Source organism: Argentina anserina, chromosome 5 (assembly GCF_933775445.1).
Source record: "Argentina anserina chromosome 5, drPotAnse1.1, whole genome shotgun sequence".
Taxonomy (NCBI): Eukaryota; Viridiplantae; Streptophyta; class Magnoliopsida; order Rosales; family Rosaceae; genus Argentina; species Argentina anserina.
The window spans coordinates 19,653,305-19,668,229 of record NC_065876.1 but is presented as its reverse complement, the minus strand read 5'-3'; the positions used below and the strand labels follow the sequence as shown (position 1 = coordinate 19,668,229).

General features: G+C 35.6%; 1 protein-coding gene across 2 annotated transcripts; it reads left to right on the top strand.

Annotated features, from left to right (window-relative positions):
- Positions 1–9,083: 9,083 nt before the first annotated feature.
- On the top strand, positions 9,084–13,726 carry LOC126793516 (pentatricopeptide repeat-containing protein At1g79490, mitochondrial-like). Of its 2 annotated transcripts, XR_007672072.1 has the most exons (3): positions 9,084–12,196; positions 13,284–13,365; positions 13,470–13,726. XR_007672072.1 is itself a non-coding variant. In XM_050520062.1 (2 exons), exon 1 carries the CDS (start codon positions 9,631–9,633, stop codon positions 12,163–12,165), a length of 2,535 nt encoding a protein of 844 aa, XP_050376019.1. In that variant the 5' UTR covers positions 9,084–9,630; the 3' UTR covers positions 12,166–12,196; positions 13,066–13,264. The 2 variants fall into 2 exon arrangements, 1 of the variants encoding a protein (XP_050376019.1); XM_050520062.1 differs by lacking the exons at positions 13,284–13,365; positions 13,470–13,726 and adding an exon at positions 13,066–13,264.
- The last annotated feature ends 1,199 nt before the right edge of the window (positions 13,727–14,925 follow it).

The window sequence follows — 14,925 nt, the reverse complement described above, 5'->3', positions numbered from 1 at the left end:
ACTAAGTTGAAATGGTTTCACTTAGGCAATTGAGTTGGAAGCGCGGTACTTATCTTAGTATTATTAAAAGCGTAGCGAGAGGAAAAAGGTGAGTAAAACTTATTTAATGAAAATTCATATATAGTTTTTAAAAGTAGCTCTCATGTCATCAACTTATTAATTGGTTTCTTTAATTATGTCTTTATTTTAAATTACATGAACTTGTTGTCTACGGATCATGAGAAGTAAGTTGTTATTTTAAAAGGAAATGATTTGACGAACTTTGGTGAGTATGAGGTATGGGTAATGCAAGTGAATATTATTGGAGTAAGTAAGATATTATACATATAATGTGGTTAGTTATATATGTCTATGATAGACCATTCTAAGATGTGTATAATAAAACTGCAAAAGATTATATTAGTATAGGATAAGTAAATATTGTTCAGTCTGGGGAATTGAAGGGAACTCTAAATTAATTTAACTACTACTGGAAAGAAAATTCTAAATTAATTATATGGGGGATTTTGAAAGATTGTTTAATTTAAATACTACTGAAAAGAAAATTCTAAATTAATTATATACAAGTGATCGACAACTCATAACATCACCAAGCACGAGATTCACTCAAGATTATGTAAGACACGCACACAATGACTAGGGGGATCAAGTAGATTCAATATACTCTGAGTTCATCTCAATTACAATTCTAATTATAGCCCGAAACGGTTCATCTTATCGTTAAGATTTCACAATTATTTAGAATCAACAAAGCATACAATAATTAGAATCAACAAAGCGTCTAATCCTAAACATATGCTAAAATGTCTAACAACACGAAGTGTTAAAGTTAAACACAAAGAAGCACATCAGCACAATAAGCCAAATTGAAGACATGTAAATATGCACGGTGTCACTCATCATATTTAAGCATGCAAATTCCTAGAACTATAACTGCTCTAGTAAAGTAGCAATGACTGAGACAACGAAGCGTATAATTTGATCAAAGACTACTTTGGTATATGAATTGGCAACCCAAGGACAGCCATGGTCGTGACAACCTCAAGCCTTGAATTCATTGTTTATGCCTCGGTGATTGTATATTTGTTGGAAATTGCATATATAATTTAGAAATGCTAAAACCTGAGGATCGGCAGATAGATAATGAGTGAGTAGATCTGAGAATGTATGGGACCCGGTAATCCGGTTACCCCTCGATGTCGAAAACCGTAAACCTCCGAAGGGGCAATGTCTTGTTTTAAGATTTGGATCCAACCAGTATAGTAATATTGACGACATTACAGTAAATGGACACTCTCATCCTTTATTGTTTCAGCAAAGGCAGTCGGTCACCACTGACTTGATATTATTGATGGACATCATACATGTTTGCATTGATTTCCCTGAAAGATAACTTAACCCTTTTTGTGATAAAAGGTTTTATCGAGCTAGCTTACATATAAAATTATTTAAGTTTTCATAAAACTTTGCCTACCTCATTTTGCAAGGACGAAGCTCACCCCTACTATAGTTTCTGTGCAGGTTAGGAACAAGCGAAAGTTTAGGAAATGTGCAGTTTAGGATTACACATCCTTTGAGTCGTTTGAAGTCATTTTTAGTTTATTAGCTCTCTTGTATCTTGTTCTTATTGAGATATAAGTTTCGAGGTTGTATTAAAAATCATGTCACCTTTGTTGTATATTTTGGGTTGCCATAGTTGCATTTGTATTGGGCCGGTGACTCTTTGATCACATTCTGCTGTTTCAAAATATTGTAAAACTCGCATAATTATTTCCAAAGTGTATTTGTGATTTGTATTTCCATTTTGAAATCAAGTTGTGTTTTGTAAACTTCCTTTGTAATACCAAGTTTATACTATCACATCCTAGATTGGAACATGAACAGTATATTAGGATTAAAAGAAGATTAACACGTGAACATAACAAATAAGTTGTGTTCTGAACACTCACAAACATAAACCTGTGAACAAAAATTTTCAAATAAACTACAACGTTAACAAGTTAAGAAAATTCTTTACAATCCTGCGAAAATAAATAAGTTTATACAACAAAAATGAGGAAGGTAGTATTAATGCCACCGGCCCAAATTAAACAAGTAGACAACCCCATTTTTAAACAAAATAAAGGTGGCTAAAACTCAAATTATAACCTTGGGTAAACTTTACTCGAAAACATTGTTAATAAGCATAAGAATGAGATGCATGAAGGAGAACACACTTATTAACTCTTAAATGAGGCTCCTATCTCCATAAATAACAATTGGACCTGTCAAGGAACTAAAGTAGGGGTGAGCATCGTCCTCGCTTGCCCAATAGGGCCCAGCTCGCCCATGAGGGTTGAAAAGCCGGTAGGGATACAAAATATATTTTTATAAAACATTGAGGGTAAGTTTCAGCATTGAGAAAACCATATTTAAAATAATGCAAGTTTGGGAAATATCATGCTAAAATAGTTTGTGGAGCTCCAAATGTAGGGTAATGCAAATTCAGCGTTAAGCAATGCTCGACTGATCCTAGCGACTAGATAGTTGAGGCCAACTACACGTCTGTTATAATAACAGAGTAGCGAGAGTGTCCATTTAAATGGAATGCTCTCAATAGTATAGAAAAGAATGGGTCCAGTAATAAATAGGGCATTGCCCCTCCGGAGGTACACGGTCATCAACACCGTAGGATTACCTAGAATGCTAGGCTCCCGTCACTCTTAGGTCAACACACGCGAGGATTCACTACTTACCCTATCTCGAAATCGTTCCTAGTCTCGGGTTTTCACAACATTTAATGCATAATAAACAATCAACCAAGAACTAGACTATGCATTGATAATTGGCCCAAAATCAACATAGGAGGGTTAGCTCCCCTAAATGGAATGACGTGCAGAATATCAGCCGTTGTCCAAATATAGCTGCTGCTACTCCAAGTCTCCGAACGATCTTTGTTCGAATCAACACTTTTGAATTCATGAAGTATGAAAGAGTCTGTCATACTTTAATATCAAAGATAATTGACTCAATCCTTTTCCTAGTTTGAATAGGAACGTCAAGGGTTGACTTTCCATTGACCAAGTCTTCCCTGGGTTAACCATGAATTATTTACGTTGACCAAGTTTGACCAATACTCGACTAATTGTCGAATTATCGGAAATAATCCAACATTAACTATGAAACGATATTAAGCATGTTATAATCACACTCTGAATTGTTTCGATGACATTTATATTTTTACCGACACATTACTATGTTAAATGAGTTCTTGATTCTCGATCCAGGTGAGAATCAGAACTATTCTAGTAATCGTAACTAATTGTTACGTTTAATCGTCGCTATGTAAATAAACTAGGTTTTCACTAAGTTACCTTAGGTAAAAGTAAAATTGTCAAAATCGTTTAGTCAAAGTCAAAGTCAAACAGTAATTTGGAAACAGTAAATCTATCAGGGATTGGGATTTGTTTTATTCAATTCAAGAGTCAGCTTTTTTCTGGTTCTAAGACCCGGAGTTCTAGCGGTTGACTCGCTTTTTTCAAATTGTTTCTCGTTATTAAGAAAAGGTAACAGAGATAAAATACGAAGTTGTTTTATAGCAATAGTAATTAATTATTTAAGGATCGAAGTCGATTTGCTTTATAAAAAGAAGATATCAATGAACTTCTATGAAATGGTTTCACGGGATTCAGCCAATTGTCTTGATCGTGGGATATCATTGAGAAATATGAATCCATGTTATGAAAAGATTTCCTACGATTATTTTTTGTATGGAATGAGTCAATCACCCACTTTGGTATCTCAATCTTATTGAAAGCATTTTTGTAATTTCACCCTGTGGTAAAACAGTAAAAAGGTTAAACCATAATAGTAAAAATCCAAGGAATTAACCCCATCATCTCCGATTGAGAATTTCGGCAAAAATAATCTCCAAACAACAACAAAAAAGACAAGCAATAGCATTACAATCTCCACAAGAACACCACCTAGCACACAAATCAATCATAGAAGCCAAGAGAGATGATTTGCTACCTCAATGGACTTCCAGAAAAGGAGGATTGTAGCATCGCACTCCTTGACCTTCAACCGAGCTGCTGCAGCCACTAGATTGGATGCTGCCATTCCAAAGTTGTTTCGAAACTATCAACCTATCTGGAATCGAAAGAAAACTCACCGAACGAGATGGGGTTATGGTAGAGAGTGGCACCGGTGAAGAACACAGAAAAATGATGAATTTGAATTAGGTCTCAATTGTTGAAATTGAAAGGAGAATTGGACTGGGTCTTTGAAAAGAGAATTCCACTTACCAAGAGATGTCAAAAAGGCTCATTGTAGCTCTAAGTCCCGTCGAAAATCTTCGATTTGAACACCACTGCCTCTAATTCAGTTTGGTAGAAAATAAGAGTGTTTATATGGTTGAGATACATCATTTGGAAGAGAGAAAATGTCGCATAAGATGATGGTGATGCATGTCGGATCCTGGCCGGAACGGCGACGACGTTAGGTGACGGTGTGGTGCGTCGGTGACTGTGAGGGAACAAAGAGAGAGAGAGGGTGCGAACATAAATGAGGGAGAAAAGAGAAGGGAAAAAAGAAAATGGGGGGAGAGAGAGAGAGAGAGAGTTTTGGGCTCCGGCCTTGGGCTCGGGTTAAGGGCTTTGAGTCAAAAAGGCTGGGCTCTTTTTAAAGCCCGAAAAACAAATACCCAATAGAGAACTAATTTCAGAAAAACGTTTTCAAACAAAGTACAACTTTGGAAATTCATAAAAATAAAACCGAGCGTCGGAAAAATAATCCGAAGATATTTACAAGCTCGTGATGACGTGTAGTTTAATAATGACGTATTAAACTACATACTTGACATTTAAGCTAAATGTCGATTAATTATTCCTAATATGTCGGTAATCGAGATTAGAAATCTCAAGTATTACAGTTTGAGCTAAATTCATATTTGAGTTTTTTTGGTGCAGCTCTGTAGTTTTTTGAATTTTGGGGTTTGCTTTTGATTTTAGAGTTCTCTTGATTTTTGGCCTAGTGTCATCTAGTTTCTGTAGGTGGTTGGTGTATTGCTTTAGTGCTTGGAGAACTTGTAGTGTGTTGCTTCTGTTAAGTGAGAGTATATATCCTTCCATTTTGTGTTTAATAAGCCAATGCAGTGCCTTTGAGAAATTCCTACGAGCCCTAGTGGTGAAGGTAAATTATATTCTTTCCATTGATAAGATAAAATAAGGTAACGATTATACTGATTCTGTTTTAGAGATACATAATAGCTTAAAGATTGGTCATTGAAAATTTGCTGCATAAATACTTAAATTTGGTCGAGACACTTGACAGCAGAAAAGAGAGATCAATCTCCACTTGGAAAGGAAGGATTGTAAGTGTTTTAGTGATTATTGTTACAGTCAACTTGGAAAAGGATTGTGATCAATGCATGCTGTAAATATTGAGAAGTAGAGAATATATTAACCAAAATTTTATACTTGAATTTATGGTCTATACTAACTGCATCGGATTTGGTTCATTGAGTTATTATTTGGTTAAAGTTTGAGGTAGTAAATGAAATGATATTATTTGAATCATCTCTATTAGTTTATGTATATGAATGTTCTCTTTTGTTTCTTCAATATTAATAGCCAAGGGTATGGTTACCAGAACAAGCCTGCTATAATACTGACAAGAACAAAAAATGGCTAAGACCACTGCTTGAGGTAATTATGTTTCTCTTACTTAAAAGGCTAGTATGTATTTATCTTTCAAATTACAGAAATCTTCTTGATCATGCTTCAACATTATAACCTACTTCTTTGTCTTGATAATACACACTTCCATCTAGCTAAATTTTTGTTCTTTGTGTTCAAATATGTTGTTGGGATGCACTTTTGATTATTAGGTTCGCATGGTAATCCATTAGCACTCTAAAACTGGTTTAGAGTTGGACTCACATTATGCACACCAAGTGTTCAACATAATGCATGAATGACATAAGCAAACTAAGTCAGTGGCTATTCATGTTAAACGAAAACCTTACCTTTCTTGTTTCATTCTTAGTTTTTTACAGCTTATAATAGACTCTTCAATGATCGTTTTAGTTTTGGTTTCATGCAAAACAGAGTTGATTTTGAGAAACTTTTGGTGTTTCGAAGTTTGTACACTATTTTATGAAATCTGCAGATTTTGCAGATTTAGTGACTTTTGTTATATTTTTGACCATTCATTTGAGCTCCAAATGACTTGAACTTTTGTGAGATTGTCGCTTTATATGTTTACTTTCATTCTGGAGACTTTCACTATAAAGTATCTGAAGATCAATCTTTGGTGAATTTTTCTCTCTTGGTACCTCTTTTAAGAAAATTTCTCATGCTACAAAACTTGCAGCTACAAAACTCCTTTGATTTTAAAATTCATGTGTTGCTATTCTATATTTTGATCTTGGTGATACTTGGGAAACTTGAAAAGAATTTTCCTAGTATGTTTGCACTTGTTGCATATTTGATTTTACTCCATAGACTTAATGTGTATCATTAGATCTGATGCTTAGATTTTGCTATTTTACTATAGGTACTTTGTGTTCATGAAAGATGATGTTGAATCTCCTCCAAGAGTGCAACTGAAGGTAGTGAGAGCTTTGGTGGACTGAGTATCTACATATATTCTTGAAGAAAGGCCAACATAGTTGAATTAGCTTATCATAGTGCATTTGATACAATAGAGATGATGTAATGAATCAGATGATTATGATAATGTAATTTCATTGAATTGGTTTTGATTATTAGAAACAAATTGAATTTACAACAAATGACAATTAAAATGAAAAACAAAACTATTCTCCAACAAAATTACATAAAATAGCAAAAAGGAGAAAGATTATTGTCCAGATTGATTAGAAAGCATTGATTTGCAAACCCAGAACGAACCATTGTATTGAAATACTTTAGTCAATGGACAAATAAAAAGAAAGCATTGTCTTATATTACTTTAACAATAGCACATTGGAAAAGTACCATTATTAAAAAGAACTCTTATACAATGCCTGATTAATAAAAAACATTGTATGTTTTGGTATTCATACAATAGATATTTTAACCATTTGCATCGTCTGAGTTAGATTTCAGATAATGCTTTTCATGCATTGTCTGTGTCAAGCCCCCAAATCCAAGACCACTATTTTATGAAAATATGGTTCCCGAATTAGAGGTGTGACCTTAAAACCAATAAAAATTTCTCAATAAAACTGACAGAAATATATTTCTGAATAATACTTTTATTACGAAACGTTCTACTTTCAACCAAATTAATAGTTTAATACACATGACGTTAATAACTACTAATTGAATACAAAAAAAAATAGACATAAACCCATTTTTAGAGTCCCATTTGAAGTTAACCCCACACCTAAATAATTTTTAAATCTACACCCAAATGAATTATTTCAACATTTCTTATAGGTTTTATTTCTACAAATTCATTTTTTAAGTTTTGGCTATCTTCACTATTTTACCCTTTTGGTTGAAAAAGGAAGACATCTCTTAAAGAAGTAGTTACGACTCGGGGAGGGAATGATAAGACTCGGTCTAAGTTTGTTATTCTGTTAGAATAAGTGTCCTAGTCTTATGGACTATTAGTGTTTGATTAATTCCTAGTTTGTTACCACGTTTCAGTGGATGTAAGTTGTTTCTTTTTCGTCTTGTAAGGCTATAGGTAGCTACAACTGTTCATTCAATAATACAAGTCATTCCCCAGGTTGTTGTTTTCTTGTTTACTTGATTTCGAACAGTCAGCACCTTCATTTTGGAAGTTAGATATAGTTTCTGGGCACACGAATGAAAAGACAGGAATGAATTGGGAACACCTTACCAAATGTAACACAAGATCTAGGTGATAAGGTGGCAACAACTCCAGGTCTCAGCCGTTGGTCATTAATGAATGTCCCATTGGTGCTGTCCATATCTGTTATAAAAGGTTTCCATCTTTCTTTCGGATGAGAGCATGCAAACCAGATACTACCAATTTAAAGCGAAACAAGAAAAAAATTCTATGAGCACTTCCACTTGATCTTAAAAGTTTACAAAAGAATATTGCCTCGAGTGTAATTATCACTAAATATCTGATATGTGGGAATTGGCTTATGCAATAGAAAAAAGAAGAGTAATATGAGCATGACAGACTCAAATTGGCTTCACATAGTTGTTTAGTTTATTGGATATCCAGGAATAACACAGGAACTTAGTATTTAGTTCAGGAGACTCAATTGGTGACAATTTTGCTAAGTGGTTCTAATCTAGTGGTTCTAGTCCTCATACTTATTTAATACTTCTTCCAGAATTCAAAAGTTCAAGCAAAAACTTGGCAAGACTCACATTCTCTTATACCTGTTGCAACTGGAATCACTAAATCAGCTGTCTCAGGAAGGTGGCTAACAGTCACCACATCCTACATTCAGAAAAGGCATTCAATTTGGTATATTGAGTTTCACATTAGAATCAAGTCAATCAACACATTCAACTAATCATGACATTTGAGACGATATGGAGTTTGTGTGGTAAATAGAAGAAGTTAAAGTAATGAGTTAAAAACTGTTTAACTCATACTTTTTGTTATATTACTTAAAAGTTAAAAATAAAAATAAAACTTAGGAGGAAAATAAACCAAGTCATTGAGCTCTTTGATCCTTCGGTAGGGGGAATGATGCATGCTCCTTACCCACTCCCCAATAGAACTGTCATTTTTAAACCGAACCAAACCAGCCAATTAAATACCAACCAAACCAACACGTGTCGGTAGACAGAGGTTTAGTAACTGAAGCGGTTGGTTCGGCACAACCAAACTAATTAAGTAAATACTATTCGTTAATGGTTTTAAATTTCGTATTATATGCTCACATATATATATATATATATATAAATACACACGTATTTCAACATAAATATGTATAATTACAGCCCAATTGTAAAATGGAGCAATAATTTGGTAGAAGCAAGGGTCGAGATGGGCTAATACAGCCCACTGCACCACACACAGCCCTCATTAGTTAATACACAAAAACACTGGAATTAAGATTTTATTATATCTTTGAAGCAAGAAACAGAAGTTGAATAGATATGTGTTAACCTTTTGTCGTCTTTTTGTATCCTTCTTTTAATAGAACACACCGAGCTGCTCTTTCCTAAGCTTCCCAGAATCATCCTCTTTCAAATCTTGGGATTTCTGATTTCTTTATCCTTGGCGTTGTGGGTTTTTTCCCAGAAATTACTCCTCATTCTTCTATGTAATCAATTATATAATCTACCCAGAATCATCCTCATTCTGCTGCAAAACAAAACTGAAGAGTTCGACTGCTGCAACTTCTGGCCAAACTCATCGAACCTCTGCAACTTCCGGCAAGCGGTTACCGAACCCAACCAACCGAGACTTGCGCAACAGACTCCTCGGTTGTGGTATCAGATTTTTTATCCCAACATATAATCGGTCGGTAGATGGTATGGGTAAAATAGGGTCGGTATTCTACCGAACCCAGCCCCCAGTTGCTGGTTCATGAGAATTAGGGTTTAAGCTTTTGCTCTGAAAAGGTGGCATCTTTTCTCAATCAGATAACGCATTCGAGCTCTTAAACCCTTTAGTGTGCATATTAGAAATCTATCTATCTATTACTCAATGATTTATAGGAGAAAGTTGTGTCCTAGAAATTTTGGTAGACTCTCCAAAAACCCTACCTTAAACCCTGCCTTCCCCAATTTCAACTCATACCCTAATCTCTGCACCAGAGAGCTCCATAGTTATGGTGGAAGTTCTAGATTTTGGAGCTCTATATTGGGTTCCAGCTTAATTTCTCCTAAATGTTCTATATCGAAAACCCCCAATTTCATTGGCAGTTCTGGGGTTTCAAGATTGAATTTTGATGAAAATTCATTATCTGTTGGGTGTTGTTTTGTTAGAAATTACTGTTCTGGGAAGAAGAGTGATGAGTGGACTGAGGAGATTGAGTATTTGGATGAATCAGGAAGTGTTATCTACACTGGGAAAGGTATAAGGTCTGTTGAGCCGGGCCTCGATGACCATGTGATGGTTGGTGGTTTGAAGAAGCCGCTTCTGAATGCCTCTGCAATTGCTAAGATTGTGGAGGTTGTGAAGAGGTGGAAATGGGGGCCTGAGTTGGAGACCCAATTGGACAAACTCCAATTTGTGCCAAACATGATTCACATGACGCAAGCGCTGAAGGTGATCAAAGACGGTGAAGGGTCTTTGAGTTTGTTTCGATGGGCTAAGAGGCAGCCTTGGTATTTTCCGAGTGATGAGTGTTATGTGTTGTTGTTTGATGGCCTGAATGAGAGTAGGGATTTTGATGGGATTCAGTCATTATTTGATGAAATGGTGCAGGATTCAAGTAATAACGGTGTTTTTTCGTATACTGCATATAATCGTGTCATTCAGTTTTTGGCAAAAGCTGATAAAATGGAGGTGGCATTCTGCTGTTTTAAGAAGATTCAGGATTCAGGATGTAAAGTTGATACTCAGACATATAATTCGCTTATACTGCTATTTTTGAATAAGGGGTTACCTTATAAGGCATTTGAGGTATATGAAAGCATGAAAGCTGCAAATTGTGCATTAGATGGATCAACCTATGAATTGATGGTACCAAATTTGGCAAAGTCGGGCCGCCTTGATGCTGCATTCAAGCTCTTCCAAGAAATGAAAGAGAAGAATGTAAAACCCAGCTTTAATGTCTTTGCATCGCTGGTCGATTCATTGGGAAAAGCTGGGAGGTTGGACATGGCAATGAAGGTGTACATGGAAATGCAGGGTTATGGATTCAGGCCATCTGCTCCAATGTATGTATCCATGATTGAGTCAAATGTAAAGGCTGGAAAATTGGATGCTGCCCGTAGACTTTGGGATGAGATGAAGAAAGCAGGCTTTAGGCCTAATTTTGGGTTATACACAATGATTGTTGAGTCCCATGCAAAATCAGGAAAACTTGATATTGCAATGTCTACCTTTACGGATATGGAGAAGGTTGGATTTTTACCCACTCCATCTACATATTCATGTCTGTTGGAAATGCATGCTGCCTCTGGACAAGTTGATCCTGCGATGAAGTTGTATAATTCCATGACCAATGCAGGGTTAAGACCAGGTATGAGTACTTACACTGGCCTTCTAATGCTCTTAGCTAAAAAGAAAAATGTGGATGTCGCTGCAAAAATTTTGCTCGAGATGAAAAGCATGGGATATTCTGTTGATGTGAGTGCTAGTGATGTACTTATGGTGTATATCAAGGATGGTTCTGTTGATGTTGCTTTGCGGTGGTTACGTTTCATGGGTTCATCAGGGATTCGAACGAATAATTTTATAATTAGACAGCTGTTTGAGTCATGTATGAAGAGTAGTTTGTTTGAGTCAGCAAAGCCTCTTCTTGAAACTTATGTGAACTCTGCTGCAAAAGTCGATCTGGTACTGTACACATCCATTCTAGCACATCTTGTAAGGTGCCAAGATGAAGAGAATGAGAGGCATTTGATGTCAATACTTAGTACTACCAAACATAAGGCACATGCTTTTATGTGCGGACTCTTCACAGGCCCAGAACAGAGGAAACAACCAGTATTATCTTTTGTCAGGGAATTTTTCCAAAGTATTGACTATGAGTTGGAAGAGGGGCCTGCTAGGTTCTTTGTTAATGTTCTCCTCAATTATCTTGTTCTTATGGGCCAGATAAACCGAGCTCGGTGTGTTTGGAAAGTTGCCTATGAGAATAAGCTTTTCCCGAAGGCAATAGTGTTTGACCAGCAAATAGCTTGGTCCCTTGACGTCAGGAACTTATCAGTTGGAGCTGCTCTCATATCAGTTGTGCATACTCTCCACAGGTTCCGGAAACGAATGTTGTATTATGGTGTTGTCCCTAGACGTATTAAATTGGTCACTGGACCAACTTTGAAGATTGTGATTGCACAAGTTTTGAGCTCTGTGGAATCTCCATTTGAGGTTAGTAAAGTAGTGCTGAGGGCTCCAGGGGATGCTGTCATGGAGTGGTTTAAAAAACCCATTGTTCAACAGTTTCTTCTGAATGAGATTCCATCTAGGTCTGACATCCTCATGCACAAGCTGAACACTCTTTTTCCAAGTTCTGCACCTGAACTAAGATCTCTCTCCCCTCCCAAAATGCTCATGGGAAGGAAAGCAATGTAAAGGCTGTTGATTGTGCCTTCAGATGTGGAATGTAAGTTTTTGAATTTTTGATCTTGTCTGAAATTAATGATAAGTTGATAAGATGTATATAAAGGGTTAGTGGGTTATACTTGTTCTGAATCGACAGTTATTATGAAGCTTTGATGCTATATTTTGACATATGCATCTGGCGGATCCATGTTGAATTATCCATGTTGTGTTGATGACTGGATGGTAACACCATGCATATTAAACTGTTGCTTTCTTTAATTCTTCTGATGTATTTTCATTTCGTAAACTCTGTTACCTGGAATGCAAGTTGGCTATTGGTATTGGATGTTTATCTTCTTGAGCGTATGATGGCTGTGATTTTCTAGGCTTCTCTTTCTGCATTTGATGCATCTGATTAGTTTTCTTCTATTTGTAGTCTCTAGTCACCACATGTTCTTACATTTTAAGTCTATACTGGCACAGTTCAGTTTAATTGAGGCAAGAAAGTATATACAGCTAACAAAATTCAAGCCCACTAGATGCGTGTAGAAATGTTGAATAGACTTTTAGCTATGTATGGCAAAACTTGGCTTATTAATATGTACAAAAAATATATACTCTCTGCATCTAGATATTACTATCTGATTTGTCATGGAGGTTCCTCTCTTTAAACTTTAGAGTAGGGGTTCTCTGATTTTCTGACTCCTTTTGCACCTCTGGTTGTTTACTTTGAATTTGATTTTTTTCTCAATTTGGGTAATTCGGGGTTGAAAGTTTCTGGCTTTGAGAAGTAGCGGTTGCTCAAGAATTAGGGCTTTTTGGAATTGGACAATTTTGGTTTGTGTGAATGTTAGTTTCTGATGTGGTCATATTTTTCTATGATGATGTGTGTTTACTTGAAGCTTATACCCTAGTATTCTCTTATTGTAGAGTAGTGAATACTGAAGTGAATTAGGTGAACAAGGTGATTCTAGCCTTCTAGGTGCAGAGATTTGCGGGTGGAGCTTGTTGAGGTTGGTTTTGTAGTGAATGAGTTGGGTAAAGTGAAGAACGTTGGGATAGGTTGAACTTGTTACTGTTTTTTATCATGTTTAGGCAGATCAGTTTCGCAACTACTGTTTGCAATTGATTACTTCTTTTTTTCTCAGGAGCAATACTGTAAGCTATAGCAAACATATGCTATTTCGACTTTCTGATGGATCACTTTACAGTATCTCATGGAAAGGGGAGGTATGAATTTTTCAATGTATTCTAGTCTATTCCTCTTTGTTTCGTGACTGGAATTGCTTCATGACCAAATGTATTTAGTAATTTTGTATTATCTTCTTGTACAGTTCTACAGGACTTATGAACTTGATCCAATTCCACATGATGTCTTGCTTCTAAAGGGATTCCAGAGTTCCAGGAACTAGTGTTGCCACCAACTCTACTATTATCCAACTGGAACTTTATTTCTCACTTAGGTTACTACTAGACTCGTACCGGTGCTGACTCACGTGTTAATTTATTGGTTATTGTGTAATGATGAAAAAAAACAGATTATATTTGTGGTTACATCTATTTTGATTTTTATAACACAATCATTGTGTAATTGAGTCTGATAAAAACGATATTCTAGGCAAAACATATTTTGGTGATTTTGGAGGGTGCTGACTTTATATAGTAGTATAGATTTGTTTTATAATCTGATGGACAACTAGTGCCATGTTCCATAAGTAAGAACCGCTTAATTAAAACATCATGTTTAATTAAAGCTGAGAAGAGGCTAGGGATTGGTGATGTTGTATGTACTTCAGTATCTTTGGAGCAACAGATTTTAGCTACTTTGTATTATTATTACTTAGAAGTTAGATCTTAGAAGCTTATAATCCTTCATCCTTGTAATAGTTATGTATAGATATATACTGGGTTTCTCTCTTTTTAACTGGCTTTTGAAAATCCCTCAATTACTCATACATGAAAAAAATTCGTGCGTAAACACAATCTAATATATTGAGGGTACAATGGAGAAACTACAACTCCCACATATAAATTGAAGAAATTATTGAGAAGGGTAATTTGAAGTTAACCCAAACCTTATCGCCGGCTACACCAACCACCAGACTCCGGTCATTCACCAGTCGTCGGTGAGTTTACTGTTATTTTCAATTGCTGCTCGTTGAGCCTTTCGTCGCCAACTCAAATTTTGTCCTCAACATCAACAGCACCTTATCTAAATCTTTTTTTCTTTCTTTGTTGTTTTTTTTTATGCGAACTTTGATGATATCATTGTCAACCTTGTAACCTTGCTATACAACACTAGATTAGAATCTTATAATCTTATCATTTTATAGTTCTTTTAGATGAATTAAGAAGTAATGCATTGTCTGGTAGGCTTGTTGTCTAGTTTTGGTGAAGTAACTATCCATGTAACTGGTTATGTAATCAAGTAACTGTTTATGTAACTAGTTGTGCAATCAAGTATCAACTAGGTAACTGGTCATGTAATTGATTATTTGTAGCATGTTGATACACCGCGACAATAGAGTGTTTCGACCATGTTCCTAGATCATGTGATTGGTCATATAACTGATTATCAATGACATGACAAGTTACCATAGTTACATGCTTAGTAGCATAGGTCTACTTAGAGGTCTCCCAATGTGTTGTCATGCTTATCTATGTGATTCAATTTACTCGAATTTCAATAAACAATGCAGCATGTGTGCTTATGAATAATATCTCATGTTTATTAGTGTGTATTTCTTCATTTGCAGTATGATGATGATGATGATGATAATGTTAATGAAG